The sequence below is a fragment of the Solanum lycopersicum genome, chromosome 2 (assembly GCF_036512215.1).
Source record: "Solanum lycopersicum chromosome 2, SLM_r2.1".
Taxonomy (NCBI): Eukaryota; Viridiplantae; Streptophyta; class Magnoliopsida; order Solanales; family Solanaceae; genus Solanum; species Solanum lycopersicum.
The window spans coordinates 68,803,618-68,820,396 of NC_090801.1; the positions used below are offsets into that span (position 1 = coordinate 68,803,618).

Below are 16,779 nucleotides of genomic sequence, written 5' to 3' on the forward strand. Positions count from 1 at the left end.
AGGGTAGAAACAATGTTGTAGTTGAGTGTCGAAAACCCATAACTAGTTGTGGCTAAGACATCAATCAATATCAAATAAGAAAGAAAATTATTTTTTGGTTGGTTCCGTCATGACAAAAGTAAATGGAAGGATTGTTCTTGTAATTCTTGGATGATAACGAAGAAAATTATAGTAATTTATTTGTCCACATTCAATTTTACACGATCCTTTAGAAATAATAAATAAATTGTATTGGACAAATAAAAAATATCTGAGGTATCTTTAAATTCTCACAAAATTTTGTTTGATCTTCTTTGAATATTGAACTGGTAATCATACTTCTTTTTTAATAAATAACTGTTTCTTGAATGTAAACTTTAATTCTAGCTGTTTTATTTAAAAATTATTATTAACTATTTTTTGGTTTAAAAAATGAAAAAATATTGACTAGGTTTTGAAAAATCAATTAATCTTATTATTTAAGAAAAATCGACTTTTCGAATTACGGAGTCGCCACTTGATTTTGATAAAATCAAGAAAAATTTCAAAAGATTTAAAACAGATTAAAATCAATTGAAAAGCAAAGGTTCGAAGTTCAATGTACATCCCGAGAAGGTATTAGGCCCTCGGGATGTCCGCTAACTTGCGGTTGACCGGCGATTTGACTAAATGACTATTAAAAATAAATTGTTAACTAAATAAAAAGAAATTCGTTTTAATATTTTTTATTTTCATTGTTATTATTTTTATTTATTTCTAAAGGGAGATATTTTGAGGAAATTAATTTAAGGAAAACTAAATTGTGATAAAAGTAAGTAAAACAAAAATAATAAAATTTAAATAATGAAAAATGGCTACCCCTTTAGGAGATTTTTTAAAATTCTACCAAGATATTAAATAATTCAAACAAATAAATAATAGAGAAAGAAATATTTGAACTTGGGCTTGATTGCCCAAATTCATTCAATTGGGCTTTGGCCCACCTGTCCTAATCTATTTACTTAGATTTGGGCCCTTTTAAAAAAAACCTGCAGAGACAAACGGCCTTTGGGCCTGTTAATAAAAAGGGGGCTGAAGGGCCCTGGCCCAATCCTGAAAAAGAATCACAAAGTACACAAGTGTATACATACTGTATACAGCATATATTTGACCCATTCGGACCTCTCAAGCCCTGCACCTATTTGAATATATATTTTCCGTTACTTTTCCCTGTATTGCCCTGCGTATTTGTACCTGTATCATTTTTTTAAACCTGTTTAACAATTGTATATCGTTGCCCGATAATGTATACTAATGTATACGGGCTGCACCCTACGTCCGCATTGTTTGCCTAATTCCGAATTTTAATTAGAATAGGCGTCCCTCTACGTTCCCCTGCCAATCACATTTTTTACACATATTTATATTATATCGTGTCTGTATATCAGTGTATACAGAATGTATGTCAGACTGATTTTCGATTTTTGAAAGTTTAAAGTCCCTTTCCAGAAGCATATTTTCACTTCCATCAACCCAGATTTTGGATTAGGCCTCCTGTGCACATTTCAAACTGTATATCAGTGTATAACGGATGTATACAGCTGGTATACAGCTTCTCAAATCTGCAAAACTTGCTTTCCAGCACTGAAGCTGCTGGTTTTCCAACCTGTAAATTAATTTCCAGCAGCTCTCTTCTTTTGTTCAACCTGTACGCCAGTTTTGAGGGGGTCTACGACTCGAAGAATATGTTTTGAGCCTTTACGGCTCCACGAGAGAATGCAACGAGTTGGAGTAGAATCCATAAGGACTCGAGAGGAGTTTCACATGCGATAAAAACAAGACAAAAGAAGGAAATTAGGAGGGTAGAATTCAATATCACATTATAACATTAATGTCACCCATAAACAAAATAATCATGATAATCCATACGATTTACATCAATCAAACCCAACTTAGAAAAGCAAATCGGAGACGAAGCGAGATATATTTCAAACAAAATCCTACAAACTTCGGCTATTCGTGCTGGAATGTATGAAAGCGACAGCCTATAGCTTCCAAAATTTCAAAAGTAATACTTCAAACTCAAATATGCAGAAATACAGCCATTAAGTATGAAGGAAGTGAGCTGCTAAAAATTGCAAGGAAACAGATACACAACACACATACGAACTTTAATCACGCACAATCCAACTGTTTATCAAACTAGGCAAGAAAACAATTCCTTTAACTCGCTACAAGACTTCGTATTAATGCAGTCAACCACAAGTGACCTTGCAAGAGGAAAAACAGCCTCTTAAACTACAAATTTCCCGAAAATTTTGGATAACTGACGTTGGTTCATAACCGGTTTAAACACAAGAACAATGGCTTAACGTCAAATGCAAAACACACACATTCATTCCTGCTGACTATAGGCAGACTATATGAGAAGCATAGCAATTCAAATATATATATATATATATATATATATATATATATATATATATAAAATGTAGACAAGCTAAGCAACATTCATGTTCTCTTAAACCGTGTACTTCAACAAAACTTAGAGATGGTTCAAATGAAGAGAGGCTTCAGCTACAACTCCAGCGAGATAAACAACACGAACAAACTTAGAACGAGATAGGCAAAACAAGAGAAGACTACACTCTAAACACACAAAAACGCACAAACAGTTCAATAGCATTCGAACGAACAGACTCGATAAGAGAGTTAGCGAGCCAGCTGCAACATACATCCGTATTAAAATTTCATAACCGTCATCACCACACGAATCGTCAGAAGAAGCCATTTCGAAATGAAAGAAACAAGAAAGTCATGCGAAGTAGGGGATTACCTGTCGACGAGCAGCGAATTGAGACGATACGAGCAGGTGCGAACTGCTTCTGCCACGAATGACAACTCGAACACCCAAGCGAGGGAAGGAAGCCGATGGATCGATCAACTCTTCCGAAGTGCGTAAGGAAAGCTGAAGAACTGGACTGTTCTTATGCTAATAAAATGTTAACAAAGTTTCAACCAACGATTCAACTTAAACTTTCGACCAAATTTCCAAAAATATCCAACCCAAGTTCTGTTTTTTTTTTTCCGAATTTTTTCGATGAAAATCTCTAACCCCCCCGGATCCCCCTTTTCTCCTTTTGAATTCGAAACTAAATCCCATTTAGTCAAACTTCCATGGCACAGGCGTGTTGGAGAGGACGACTACGACGTTTCGCAGACCTGCTTGACAGGGTATGGGTCTCTGTCGTCGCGTCTCGTTCAAGCAAAATAAAGGGGGAAGGGAGAAGAACGTGGGGTTGTTGGCGTTTGCAGGAAATGACGTCTGTTCCTTCTGGGACTGAGTTGACGCGAAGAAGAAGAAGGAAAAAAAAGGTTTGGGTCGGGTGAGAGAAGAGAAGCTCGCGTGGGGGAGACGCGGGACAAAGGGAAGAGCGAGCGAGGGAGAGAGCACGGGGAAGGGACTGTTTTTTGAGAGCTTCCGCGCGTGGGCTTTGGGAAATAATTTGCTGGGTTTCTTCATTTGCAGGGGGATCACGTGGGGAAGGGGAAGAAGAAGGGGAAAGGGAAATGGGTCGGGTCGAAAGGGGATTGGGTTGGGTTAGTATTAAGTTAGTGTTGGGTTGAGGTAATTGGGCCTGGGAATTAATGTTGGGGCTGAAGATTAAGAGGGGTTGGGCCTGGGTAATTTTATTTTGGGAATGGGAGAGAGGAGTGGAGTGGGCTGGGGTAAAGGAATGGGTGTAAGATATACATATATACATATACATATATGTATATACATATATGTATATACGTACATATATTTATTTTCGCAAGATTTATAAAACTAACTAACTCATACCGACGCGGGTCAAAATTGGGTGTCAACACTAGCTAGCTAACCCGTACATGTGTTGGTGTTATTTAAAATTGATATACTTTATATTACTACTGATACTTCACAAAATATGTCTCTTAGAAATTTAAATATGCAGTTTCTTAATATTTGATCCATATGTTAATCCCCTTTTATGCTTTGGCGCTTTACTATTAGAACACTCATTTTTTTATTTTCAATATTCGGAGTTCACATTAAAGTTCTATTAGAGAGGATAGAAGTTTACTTGATAGGGAAATGAACTGGTAGTTTCTTGTATTGATCTGGGCAATACTCTCGTCATGAGCTAATTTTTAGAGTTGAGTTAGACCCAAATTTTATATTTTTACCGACTAAACTTGGTCTACTTTCATGCCGAAGACAATTACAATGTTAAAATCAGAAAGAGAAATATAACTACACTTGTCGATTAAGAGGAGACGTTATGTAAGACGATACCTTTTAAGACAATATTTTTCATCCCTCATTCCTTGGATACAACTCACAAACAAGAAGACGAAATTTTAAAAATTTAATCTTATTTTTGGACAGAATTTCATTTTTAAAACAAAAATTAATCTAATTTTTTACTGCAATAATTTCACAAAATTAAAACTTAAAAGTGTGTAAAACTAGGCGAAAATCGTTTAACACTGTCGAAATTCTCAAGAATATGTTACATAATTTTATGTTAAAGCACTATAATTGACTTTCTAAAAATCAAAATTAAACAAATCCAAGTATATTCGCATTAAATAACAAACAATTGATTGTTATTACTTTGATTCTTTTTTATATTTTCATCTCCTCATTAGGTATTATGTTCATCCTCTTGTAACCAGATGATTCAATACAAAGTGTATATGTATAATTCTGAATGTACGTACAATACTTTTAGCTTAAAGACATTTCCTTGAGGAAATGCAGATATTGAAGTAGATGTGTGATCATATAGCAACAATATGATTAGAAATGAAGATATCTGAAATAAGGTGGGACTGATCTCCACGTTGGAGTGAGACTGAGATGATTTGGACATGTGAATAGGAGATGCATAGACGCACCAATGAGGAGGTGCGAGAGGTTGGTTAATGAAGAGAGAAAGAGGTGACAAGGCAAGATATGCCACAGTGTACGTTGTTGTTGTTGGTCTTCTTATTAACTTGTTCCTTCAAGTATCCTTTCTCTTGCCTTCTTTGCCTGAAGTGTCCATTCTCAAAAATATCAATTACTAGTAACATAGAAAGAGATCAAACGATAAAAATCTCGAAAATGTTTTCAAAAATAAAAAGAAAGTAACCTGTTTGTCCCAGTCTGTAAAACATGTAACAATAGATAGAATGATGGATTGTATAGTAGAACCAACCACTATTCCAATCCAAAGGCCCTTTGCTTTCATGTGTAGAGTGAACCCTAACACCACTGCTAAAGGAATTGCTACCAAATAGAATGCTCCTAAATTTATGTATGCCCCTATATGTTGCCATCCACTTCCCCTTGCTATACCTGATTTTTTGTTACAAAAAAAATAATCTCAGTCCAAAAAATTTCGTAGAAAAATGTAACGTTTACTTACTTACCAAACACTAGAAACTAACCGGAGATGACGGCTTGTAAGCTGTCTGTGATAATAGAGAGACATAGAAGAGGAGTCATTGAAGCAATATATTCCACAACTTGCTTTTCATTGCTGAATCCTCTTCCTAATATATGTCTGCTTCCGAACATACTTGTGCTCAACACTACTGTCTCTATTACTGCTAGAAACATTACTACTTGAACTGCCATTCGAGCTCGTTTAGGATTCCCAGCTCCCAATTCATTCGAAACACGAGTACTTTAAAAAAAAAAAATGAACATAAGACAATACACACAAGTGAAAATGAAGTTTTCATTGATTGAATCAAACCTTGCAGCAGCTCCAAAGCCATATGGTATAGTGAAGTGTAAAGTGGAAATTGTTAAGCTGCGCGTAAACAAATGAGGTATCAGAAGCATTTTTATATCGAAATTCTCATAGATTCACCAATATGAATTGGTACCATATTGACAACACTGATGCCTCAAGTGTTGGATTTGGTAAAAGGCCTGATAGCAGAGTAAGCACTTCAAGTGACCACCATTTGAGGCTACAATAAAAGGTAATCAAATTGAAAAAAATAAGTCATAGACATGACGAACAAATAAAATAATTCATCAGGATGACGAATATTTACCAAACCATGACAGCAGAAGGGACAGCTAGACGGAAGAATTCGTTGATACCTAAGAAGACATCCATGGAGAAAGGCGTTCGAGTCTTCTCACAAGAGGTAGAAAAGCTAACATGTAATGCAAGAAATAGTACATATAACCAAGTGGATACACTGAAGGCTATAGCAGCTCCAATGTTTCCTAGCTCCAATTTAAATATGAAACCCCAACTTATCGGCAAGTGTAAGCATAAAACAGCCAACGACGATAGAAGCATAGGCAAAATCAAACTTTGTGTCTGCAAGTATCTAACTAATGGTTTAGAAATTGCACCACCAAACAAAGCAGGGATTGCCCATAATGCATACTTCCGTGCTTCGATTGAGATTTCATGATCTTGTCCAATCAATATAAGCAATTTATCCATGAAGAACCACAACACACATATCGGTAAGCATACAAGAAACAGAGAGATTATAGCAGTATAAGTATATGTACTGAGTTTGTGATATTGCTTAGCTCCATAAGCTTGTCCACATAGTGTCTCCAAACCACCAACTAGCCCTGACTGTTACGTATATTATGCATAAATTAAAACAAATATAATAAAATCACACTCATTCGTTAATCAACTCTGAATTTTGAATTCGTCTCTGAACTAAAAATGTACTTACAAGTAGGCTGAAACCGGTGACGTTAGTAAGGGAAGTTGCAATGGCTACACTAGACAGGGCTAACTGTCCAAGATGTCCAACCATTATGATCGATACAACTTGTAAGAGGTACTGAAACACTGTGACTGCTACCATCGGAGCAACGATTCGATTCGTTTTCTTTAGTTCTTGAGATAAAGCATCCCAACTTATCTGCCATTTCTTTTCTAATTTTAAGCTTTGTGGCAACTCCTCTTCCATTATAGTTCTACTTGTTTTCACTTCAATAGACGAAGACTCTTATAATAAATATATATGCACAATAAGAAAAATATGCTTGTTTGGTTTGTCAGATACATGTATAAATAGCCATTTTTTAAAATGATTTTATCGAGATATTTATCGACTATTTCCATGTCATCAGTTAGTTAAAATTAGTTATACACTCAATTAGCTCTATCTTAACTATATAAAATTATAGTCGGCTACTGTTAGTTGTGTTAATTAGCTGAATTAATGAGTAGTTAACACAATGTAATACTATAGAATTTTCTTTATGCGCTCTTGTGTAACACCTTCAAATGAGAAGTCTCAAAAATAAATATTGAGTAATATAAGCGAGCAGATCTTACAACACCAGTGATAATGAGTTATAATTATTACGTATGATTTACAGAAATTGCTCTACTAAAGTCTCCTTTTTCAACTTTTTTTATGTCCTTGTTGTACCTGTTTTTGCGTTCAAACGCAGACCCAAAAGTTGGACTATTTATTTTTATGGAACATAAAATACTTCTTAATGTCTTAATGAGAAGATGATATAATCCAAATTGCATGTAAAATAAAAAAGTAGAGAAAACTTTGTTTACTGCCAGTGGGTTAGTTATTATTTTGTAATTCAACTCCTTGAAAAGTGGAATTGTGGTCCACTCCTTGACAATGAACCTTTAATTGTGGAGCTTATATATACTATTATTTTTCAAAAAATGGAATTAACAGAATAAGTGCAGGACTAAAAATCAGAATTTCAAATGTTACCTATGGATACAATTAAGTAAAAACAAGGGATAAATAAATTAATCAATGTGTATCAAACTCTATATGTCTATTAGACAGCCTAAGGGTCATACCATCCTCATCACCCATACCATTATGAACAATAATAATTTTAATTGAAATTGAAATTTCAAACAATTAAAAAAAGAAGAAGAAGAAATTTCAAACAACTAAGTCTATTTTTAGTAGAAATTATAAATGGAGTATTTAGCTAATTAATCTAGTAGACAAACGCTATTCAATTGTGACACTATTTTAAGTATTAGCTATTTAATAAATAGAGTACTTGGTATTTTATTTTTGTTAATAAAAAACTTTATTTATGTCGTTATCAAATCATTAAAGTCATTTTAGTTGGAGCCGAACATATTGATGTTCACCGATCACGTTTCTTTAGCCAAAGTTTTGGATTTATCGGTCAAACATGTTGATTTTTTGCTTTCATCTATCAAAATTGGATTTGTCTACCGCAAGTTTTCTCATATCAACTTTTTTTTTATTATCTATCGCGAGTCTATTATATTTATCTAATATATTTTTATTTACATCGTCAAAGTTACCTTATATTGAAGTTGTTCACGGACTACACTAAGCACCATTTGTTTAAACTTAGCACAACTTTGAATCTGAATTATAAATTTCTACCTTATTATATAATGTGTTTAGAAATCTGATTGTCTTTTTATTTAAACTATGCAGACTCAAAATTGGCTTAGGAAAAACATTTTTAATGTGGGAGATCAGCCCATTCATACGTTACTCATAAAAAAAAAAACATGCATTATAGCTATTTTTGTGATATGATTATAGCAATACGCCTTTTAATTTATCATATAAGAATTTGGAAATGAAAAATGAAATTTAATGTGTAACGAATAATGAACTTATTATATATTTTACAAAATACATGCTTCGTTGTGTCATAAACTCTATCCATACTTATCGATTACTTAGTGGGACACATTGTATTTACTGATAAAATAAATAAATAAATTCTTCCCATACGAACTAGTAGTCAACCTATAAAGTAGATCCAAACACTCTAATTATATATATATACTAGATACAGCTTCATACATTAATTATCTTCTGAATTGAAGATAATATAAACTATGGGGAAAAAAAAAGGTTCTAGCCAATAGCAATAAATAGAAGCTAAACTTATTGTCAGCTGCAATGGAAGATAAACTAATCCACTGAGAGGACAGTCTGATAATTAAATCTAGTGTATTTTAGTGTAATTATATTATTTGTCATGTTTGATTAGATATATAATTACTTGGTCAATAGGTAATTGGTATAATTAACATGGTGATTATCCTCTACAATTCACATGCAGAAGTTGTAATTGCTGGTAATCACATGGTGTAATTACCATGTAATTATCAGTCGATTACTTTTTATTTTATTTTTATTTTTTTTAACGTGTAAGTTTATTTTTATTTTTATTATTCTAAAATTTTGTAAAATTTTATTTTTATTTTTATTTTTTATTATTATATTTCATTTTCTTCTAGTTCTCAATCTTACTTTACATGATTCTATGCAATTTTTATGTATTATCTATTTCTTTATGTCATGCTAATTTTCTCATTAATATAATTTTATTAAGTATTCATTGTTAAGTAAGTATAGATTACGTTTTTTTAGAAAAAAAATTGAAATAAACCATATTTATGCATGCTATGTTGAAATTTGTTATAAGAGTATTATGTTAAACTTTTTGTTTTGAATTTATAACTTATGTTATATTTTCCAGTTTCATTTGTTTTAGTAATAGTAACTTCACATTGCACATCATTTTTTAATAAGACTTGATAAACTATCTTTTTATCAAACATTTAATAATTTATGACATTTTATTTATATATTTAACTTTTTATCAAACATGCATTTCACGATGTTTGTAGAAATTTCATACTTTTAGTTATTACGATCAATTTAATTAAAATATTAATTTGAAAAAATATAAATCAATTATTTTTTCATAATATTAATTAAAGAATATATGTTTATTTATTAATATATTCTCAAAATAGAATACATATCCTATATATTTAATTTAATGTCATTTATAAAATGCCTTATGTGTAGTACAGATTTTAAAAATTAATATTTATTTTTAAAATTTAATATTATTTTATGATTACAATTGTGCATCCGAACTGAACATGTGTAATTACACTGTGACAACCAAACTGATCAGTATAATTACTAGACATGTAATTACTACCCTAGTAAATTACATTGATTCCAATTATAAGGTGACTTTCCGAATATGCCCTAAAGAAAAATGTTAACAACAATCAAGCTATTGTCTTTAATTAATAGCCGCTAAAGATCATATTTTTTTGGGTAATGTCTGATTATCTCCTTTCTGATATCCTCTTCTTAGCATTTATTGCCTGCAAAAGTTCCATCACAATGTGTGAAAACAATACTACAAAAAATGAATACCGAGACAAACAAATAAAAGTGGACCTGTTTTTGCCAATCTGTGAAAACTAGTATGAGTGAAAGACTAGTTGCTTGTATTGTAGAACCAGCCAATAGTCCAATCCACAGGCCCTTTGATTTCAGATTTACAAGAAAACACATTACAGCAGCAACTGGGATTCCAACTAAGTAGAATGCTCCTAGATTCACATATGCACCAATAATCTGCCATCCACTTCCCCTAGCTACTCCTGTTTATTTCCAACATACACTTTTTTTCAAATTTCAACTAAATATTGTTTAAACGCCTACTTAACGATCATCGAAAGATATATATAGCTAGTTAGGAGACTTGCCACAAATGACTGCTTGGAAGCTATCTGTGATGATTGTTAGACACAGAAAAGGGGTAATTCTAGCAACATAATCCACCACTTGTTCATCATTGCTGTAGGCTTTACCCAAAACTCCGCGGCATAAGAATATTACTATGCTTGCCAGTACTGTTTCTGAAACTGCAACAAACATTGCAACTCTAACTGCCACTAGAGCCTTCTGAGGATTACCAGATCCCAGTTCATTAGATACTCTCGTGCTGTAATTAAGCCAGAATTTTTTAGTCATGAAGACAAAGAAAGTACGCATATTTTAGTCATACTGAACTAACCTCACACCAGTTCCCAATCCATAAGGAAGAGCAAAATGCAAAGCAGAAATCGTTAAGCTGATCAGCAAAAATATGAGGATCGGTACTACACACATCGGATGAATTGAGCATAAAATAGGTTATCGTGAATTGGTGCATACATACCATATTGATAGTACTGATGTTTCAAGTTTTGGATTTGGTAGAAGTCCAGATAGCAAGGTAAGCACCTCAAGTGACCACCATTTAAGGCTGTGATGATTTCCATTGCACAAAAACAGATGAAGATAAATTAATCAAAATTGTGATAAAGACTACTTAAGATTCTTTAATCACCAAAACAGGACTTCTTACCAAACCATTAAAGCGGATGGTGTTGCATAACGAAAGAATTGTCCGATAGCAAGGAAGGCATCTCTGTTCAGAGGAGTTCTAGTCCTCTCACAAGAACTCGATCGACTGATGTAAACCACAAGTGATGCCACAAAAGTCCAGATTGAAAAACTAAAGGCTATAGCTGCACCTGATTTTCCTAGTCCTAAATGAAATATGAAAAGCCAGGATAGAGATATGTGGAGACATAGAGCCAGAAAGGCGCTTACGACCATTGGAAAAATCAAACTTTGAATCAGCAAATATCTAAGTAGGGGCCTAAGAATTGCACTTCCAAATAATGCAGGGATAAGCCACAAAGAAAACTTATAAGCTTCAACTGAAATTACAGGGTCTTGTCCCATTAAAATGAGCAGCTTGTCCATGAAGAGCCACACGACACTGATTGGGATGCACACAATAAGTAGAGATATCACTGCACTGTGAGTATAAGTACCGACTTTTTGCCATTGATTTGCACCATACGCTTGCCCAGACAGTGTTTCCAAACCACCAACCAGCCCTGACTGTTTCACATTTGCATATAGAATTTACTAGAAATATTCATTGTCCTACGAACAATCATGATACTTTTATTAATTCAACCCAATTTGAACTATAGGAACAGATAGCCTTATAGCACCGGGCTCATCTGAACCTAGTACTTTCAATACATAGTACAGATTATGTGTACAAGTTGAACCCACATAGAGTTCAAATCCTGAATCTTTTTGGTTTTGAACCTCCAAAGGACTCAACTCGCCTATTTACCACCTCTAATTAGATTTAACAATCACAATGAATAAAGAGGACTTACAAGAAGAGAGAAGCCGGTAACGTTGGTTATAGAAGTAGCAACAGAAACACTTGACAGTGATATCTGGTCTAGATGTCCAACCATCATCATTGATACAACTTGCAATAGATACTGCAATACGGAAACTGCCACCATTGGTGCTGCTATATAACTCAACTTCTTCAGCTCTTGACAATACGTTTCCCATTCCGTTGTTATTATCCATTTTCTATTCTCTTCACTTTCCAGCAACTGCTCTTCCATGGATTCAGCTCTACAACTATATGCAGCAGAAGTTGTGATTTCAATCGAACTGTAGATACCAACTAATAGTTTCTTCGTATCAGGTGTCACATCTATAGTCCCTTTCATTTGTTTAAAATTGTGTTATACAATTAATAATATAATGTTATTTGTTAGACCACCAGTCAATGCTCCACATAGATAAGGTTTATTTAATCCAGATGATCCAATCGCGCTTAAACAAATCTTTGAAGATGGTCCCCAAATCACGATGTTTAGTGTCGTATCTGTGTAGCGGGCCGGCAACATAGGAAAGAAATTATAATTTATTTCAACAGACATAACAAGGAACTCAATAAAACACATGAGAAACTAAGATAATAAATTTGAAGCAATTCACCCATAACAATGCAAAATAGTTGTTGCAAATGTATTATATTCATCTGTTATGTAATACCAAAATTCATTCATCATGGTCGGGTTGATATCTCAAAAGGTCACCACTCAACTTGAAAAATTCATCTATTAAAGTCATTCAACTTTGTTATGAATCAGTAAAATCGCTCTTAAGCCTTTGTATCGATAAAATCAGTCAACTAAATATGTCATGCAGAAAAACCATAGTCATTATTAAATAACATTCATTGGCGAATACTTGAATGCATATCCATTATATTAATGAAGTCAGTCTACTGCTCCTTGGAAAGAGTTTTCCGTGCCTTACACCATAAGAATATAAAAATTCTGCCAATGCGTGTACTCAAAACCAAGTTAAAATTATATATAAGCAAATGTGGCTCTCGATTTTATCTTATTTTATTGAATTTGTCTCCTTTAATTATTCTCTTCTGGTGATCTCTTTTCTGATACCCTCTTCTTAGCCTTTATTGCCTGCAACAATGAGTGAAACGATACATAAGTAGAGGAGTTAAAGGATCAAAATATGAATAGTAGGAGAAACAAATAGAAGTAGACCTGTTTTTGCTAATCAGTGAAACCTAGTATGAGGGAAAAACTAGTTCCTTGTATTGCAGAACCAACTAATAGTCCAATCCAAAGGCCCGTTGCTTTCAGATTTACAACGAAACACAGTATAGAAGCAACTGGGATACTGTGTTAAAACTAGTTGCTTGTATACTGTGTTTCACATTTGTAGTCTTAAAAGACATAGCAAGGAAGCATAAATTATGTGATGTTTCTAAAGTTTTTAAGAAAAAGCATGAATATTGAACTAACCTCGCAACAACTACCAATCCAAATGGAATAAAAAAGTACAATGAAGAAATCATTAAGCTGATAAACAAAATATGAGGATCAGTACTATACACAAACGACGAATTGAGCATAAAATACGTAATCATGAAGTGTTGCATACATACATACCATGTTGATAGTACTGATGTTTCAAGTTTTGGATTTGGTAAAAGTCCAGATAGTAAAATGAGCACCTCAAATGACCACCATTTAAGGCTCTGATGATTTCCGTTGCACAAAAACATATCAAGATAAATCAATCAAAATTGTGATAAGACTACTTAAACAACAAAAAAAGGTTCTTGTTACCATACCATTAAAGCGGACGGAGTTGCATAACGGAAGAATTGTCCGACAGCAAGGAAGGCATCTTTATTCAGAGTAGTTCTGAGTCCTCTCACAAGAACTTGATCGACCTATGTAAAACACAAGTAATGCTACAAAAATCCAGATTGAAAAACTAAAGGCTAAAGCTGCACCTGATTTTCCTAGTCCTAAGTGAAATATGAAAAGCCAGGATAGAGATATGTGGAGACATGACCTTACAAGCATTGAAAGAATCAAACTTTAGATCTGTAAATATCTGAATAGGGGCTTAAAAATTGCCAACTACAGCTTTCATCTTAGTTTTTATGACATTCAATCTATAATAATCACATGTGCAATTCTACATTCAAAGCCGTGTGTTGTTACCTATTGTTCTTCACATAACTGAAAGAGCTGTAGCTGTGACAAACTGCATATATTGCAAAAAAAGGAAGCAACACAACTTTCAACAATGTTAAAAGGGCATTTCATTTATTCAGGAAAAGATCCCCATCAATATTTTTTACAGTAAAGCATCAAATGCATAAATTTACCGATTATAACTTCTATTCAATACTCCAGAATAGATAGGAGCTAATTACAGTCTACAAAAACTCGGAAGGTGAAGGAGCATCTGGCTTCCCACTATCACTCAAGCCCCCTGGGTGCTGCAAGTTCTGCAAAACTTGTGCTGACAACGGCCCCAAACCACCCCCTAATCCATCATTTGCCGAGCCAAAAAATTGACAGACCAGCCGAGCCATGATACCAAGCAAATTTGTTTGGTTCTGGCAAGCATCAGCATGCATTTGCATCATCTGCTTTTCATGGTCAATCTGCATATTCACCAAACGCTGCCTCCACTCCAGTTCTTCCTCTTCCCATTTCTCCTCCAACTTCATTCTTTGTCTCTTCTCCTCATCAAATTCCCTCTCTAACCTCAACCTTTTCTCACACTCCCTCTTAGCCCACCTCATTTGTCTTTCTTCCAACATCAATCCTTTCATCTCTATATCCTCATTCCTTTCATCGTCTCTTCTTTCCCTGCAAAGTTCCATTTTTTTCCTTCTTTCTTCTCTCTCCAACATACCCTTCTCCCTACTCCACTCCCTCTCCCTCCTCTTCTCTTCCCTCCTCATCAAGACATCCCTCAACTCTAATACTTGCCCACCCACCATCCTAATCCTTCTACCACAAAACCCTTTTCTTATTTTCCTTCCACGCATCCAAACAATATCCTCAATTTCCTCTCCCTCCCCACTTCCATCCACATCATGACCCAACTCACCATCTTCATCATCATCCTCCAATTCCTCGCTATCGATCCCAAATCCCAAACCCAATACACCATCATCACCATAAAGCTCAATCATGTCATTATTGGGGACATTTTCTTTGATATCCAATTCAACATCCCCAAACACTTCCTTGTACTTCAAGAAATTTTCCCAGTGATTCTCTCCATCTTTCCAGCTGAACTCGTTGCTTGATGTTCTGATTTTCTGCTTGACACCCAGATACTGATGTCGCATGTTTTGAACTTTGATGGATACGTCACGCCATGACCATTTGAAAGGGAAGTGAAGTGGGTCTTGCAGGTGATGTACGGTGTTGACATGGTCAGCAATGGGTTTGAATTTTTTCTCTCTGGTTTTGAGCTTCGCTAAGATGCCGGAGTTAAGGAGGTCTGAGTACTTAGTGAGCAGAGTTTGTTCTTCCACTTCAGACCATTTCTTGCGCTTCATCTTCTTCTTGATCCTCACTTTTCGGGTTCAGAGTTAGGGTTACGCTTACATTCGGGTCATTTTGTTGGACAATCCCTAGATTTGAGCAAGGTGAACTCTACACTTTTGGGTCGTCCTACACACTTGCTATATTGTCTAAATTTATATGATATATTATTTTTATTTGGGAAAAAGGTCAAATATGCCCCTAAGCTATTTGAAAAGGTTTAGATATACCTTTCGTTTAAAGTTTGGTCCATTTATACCCTCGCGCGTTCAATTTTTGGTCTACATATGCCCTTTTGGGTATTAGTTGGCCAACTCGGAATATTTAACTCATTTTACTTTTATTTAAATGCCAAATGGATTTTCCACGTCATTTTTATGTATTATCACTTTACATTTATATTCAAGGGAAAAGGGTCAAATATGCCCCCTAAACTATTCGAAAGGTATAGATATAACCCTTTTAAAGTTTGGTCCATTTATACCCTCGCGTCTAAACTTTTGGTCTACATATGCCTTTATGGGTGTTAGTTGGTCAATTCGAAATATCCAACTCATTTTACTTTTCTTTAAATGCCAAATGGATTTTTCACATCATTTTTATATATTATTATTTGACATTTATATTAAAAGAGAAATGGGTCTTTTATGCCTCTAACTATCCGACCTAATTTTAATACACATATACGACCCGTCTTTTAAATAATCTATACAACCCGACCTTTTTTTTTAAATACCCTATATGGGCCGGATTAGAGCATAATTGAACCATTTAAATGGCGAACACTATCGTGCTCTGATTGAAACTGCTGAGGAATCAATGGCACGACAACTAAAGGAAAAGGAAGTCGAGGTTTGAAAAGTGTTTTGGTGCAACGCAGAGCTGGAGGCGCAAACTTAGCAGGCAAGGGCTAGAGCAGAGGAATTCACCTGAGCAACGTTACAGACACAACTGCAAGCTGCAGCAGGCGATGATGATGTAAATAACAAAATAATTTATACATATATGAGTCGGATTAGGGACATAATTGAACCATTTAAAAGACGGTCATATATGTGTTTTAACATTGGGTCGGATAGTTAGGGCATAAGTGACCCGTTTCTCTTTTAATATAAATGTCAAGTGATAATATATATAAATGATGTGAAATCCCATTTGGCATTTAAAGAAAAGTAAAATGAGTTGGATATTTCGAATTGACCAACTAACACCATAAGGGCATATGTAGACCAAAAGTTTGACGCGATGTATAAATGGACCAAACTTTAAACGGGGT

General features: G+C 34.3%; 2 protein-coding genes and 1 long non-coding RNA gene across 3 annotated transcripts; all 3 read right to left on the reverse strand.

The window, feature by feature from the left end:
- Positions 1-785: 785 nt before the first annotated feature.
- Positions 786-3,751, reverse strand: LOC138341887 (uncharacterized). Its single transcript, XR_011214988.1, has 2 exons — positions 2,468-3,751; positions 786-2,377 (listed from the first exon to the last, which is right to left on the reverse strand). It is a non-coding gene; the product is annotated as an uncharacterized lncRNA (long non-coding RNA).
- An 811-nt stretch (positions 3,752-4,562) lies between these two features.
- LOC101265600 (protein DETOXIFICATION 14-like) lies at positions 4,563-6,994 on the reverse strand. Its single transcript, XM_004231972.4, has 7 exons — positions 6,685-6,994; positions 6,034-6,578; positions 5,860-5,946; positions 5,727-5,783; positions 5,416-5,654; positions 5,118-5,323; positions 4,563-5,017 (listed from the first exon to the last, which is right to left on the reverse strand). Exons 1-7 carry the CDS (start codon positions 6,922-6,924, stop codon positions 4,976-4,978), a joined length of 1,416 nt encoding a protein of 471 aa, XP_004232020.1. The 5' UTR covers positions 6,925-6,994; the 3' UTR covers positions 4,563-4,975.
- A 2,825-nt stretch (positions 6,995-9,819) lies between these two features.
- LOC101265294 (protein DETOXIFICATION 1-like) lies at positions 9,820-14,202 on the reverse strand. Its single transcript, XM_069294001.1, has 8 exons — positions 13,781-14,202; positions 11,991-13,684; positions 11,156-11,700; positions 10,967-11,053; positions 10,823-10,879; positions 10,512-10,750; positions 10,201-10,406; positions 9,820-10,124 (listed from the first exon to the last, which is right to left on the reverse strand). The coding sequence occupies exons 2-8, from the start codon at positions 12,339-12,341 to the stop codon at positions 10,086-10,088; spliced, it is 1,524 nt and encodes a 507-aa protein (XP_069150102.1). The 5' UTR covers positions 12,342-13,684; positions 13,781-14,202; the 3' UTR covers positions 9,820-10,085.
- Between the last annotated feature and the right edge of the window lie 2,577 nt (positions 14,203-16,779).

Bases quoted from the DNA above. Each gene is read 5' to 3' on its own strand.
- LOC101265600 (XM_004231972.4), bottom strand. From the start codon at position 6,924: ATGGAAGAGGAGTTGCCACAAAGCTTAAAATTAGAAAAGAAATGGCAG. The intron at 5,947-6,033 runs GTAAATATTCGT...CTTTTATTGTAG, and splicing joins CCTTCTGCTGTCATGGTTTG to CCTCAAATGGTGGTCACTTG. The intron at 5,784-5,859 runs GTACCAATTCAT...GTTTACGCGCAG, and splicing joins GCATCAGTGTTGTCAATATG to CTTAACAATTTCCACTTTAC.
- LOC101265294 (XM_069294001.1), bottom strand. From the start codon at position 12,341: ATGAAAGGGACTATAGATGTGACACCTGATACGAAGAAACTATTAGTT. The intron at 11,054-11,155 runs GTAAGAAGTCCT...AAATCATCACAG, and splicing joins CCATCCGCTTTAATGGTTTG to CCTTAAATGGTGGTCACTTG. The intron at 10,125-10,200 runs GTCCACTTTTAT...GAACTTTTGCAG, and splicing joins TCACAGATTGGCAAAAACAG to GCAATAAATGCTAAGAAGAG.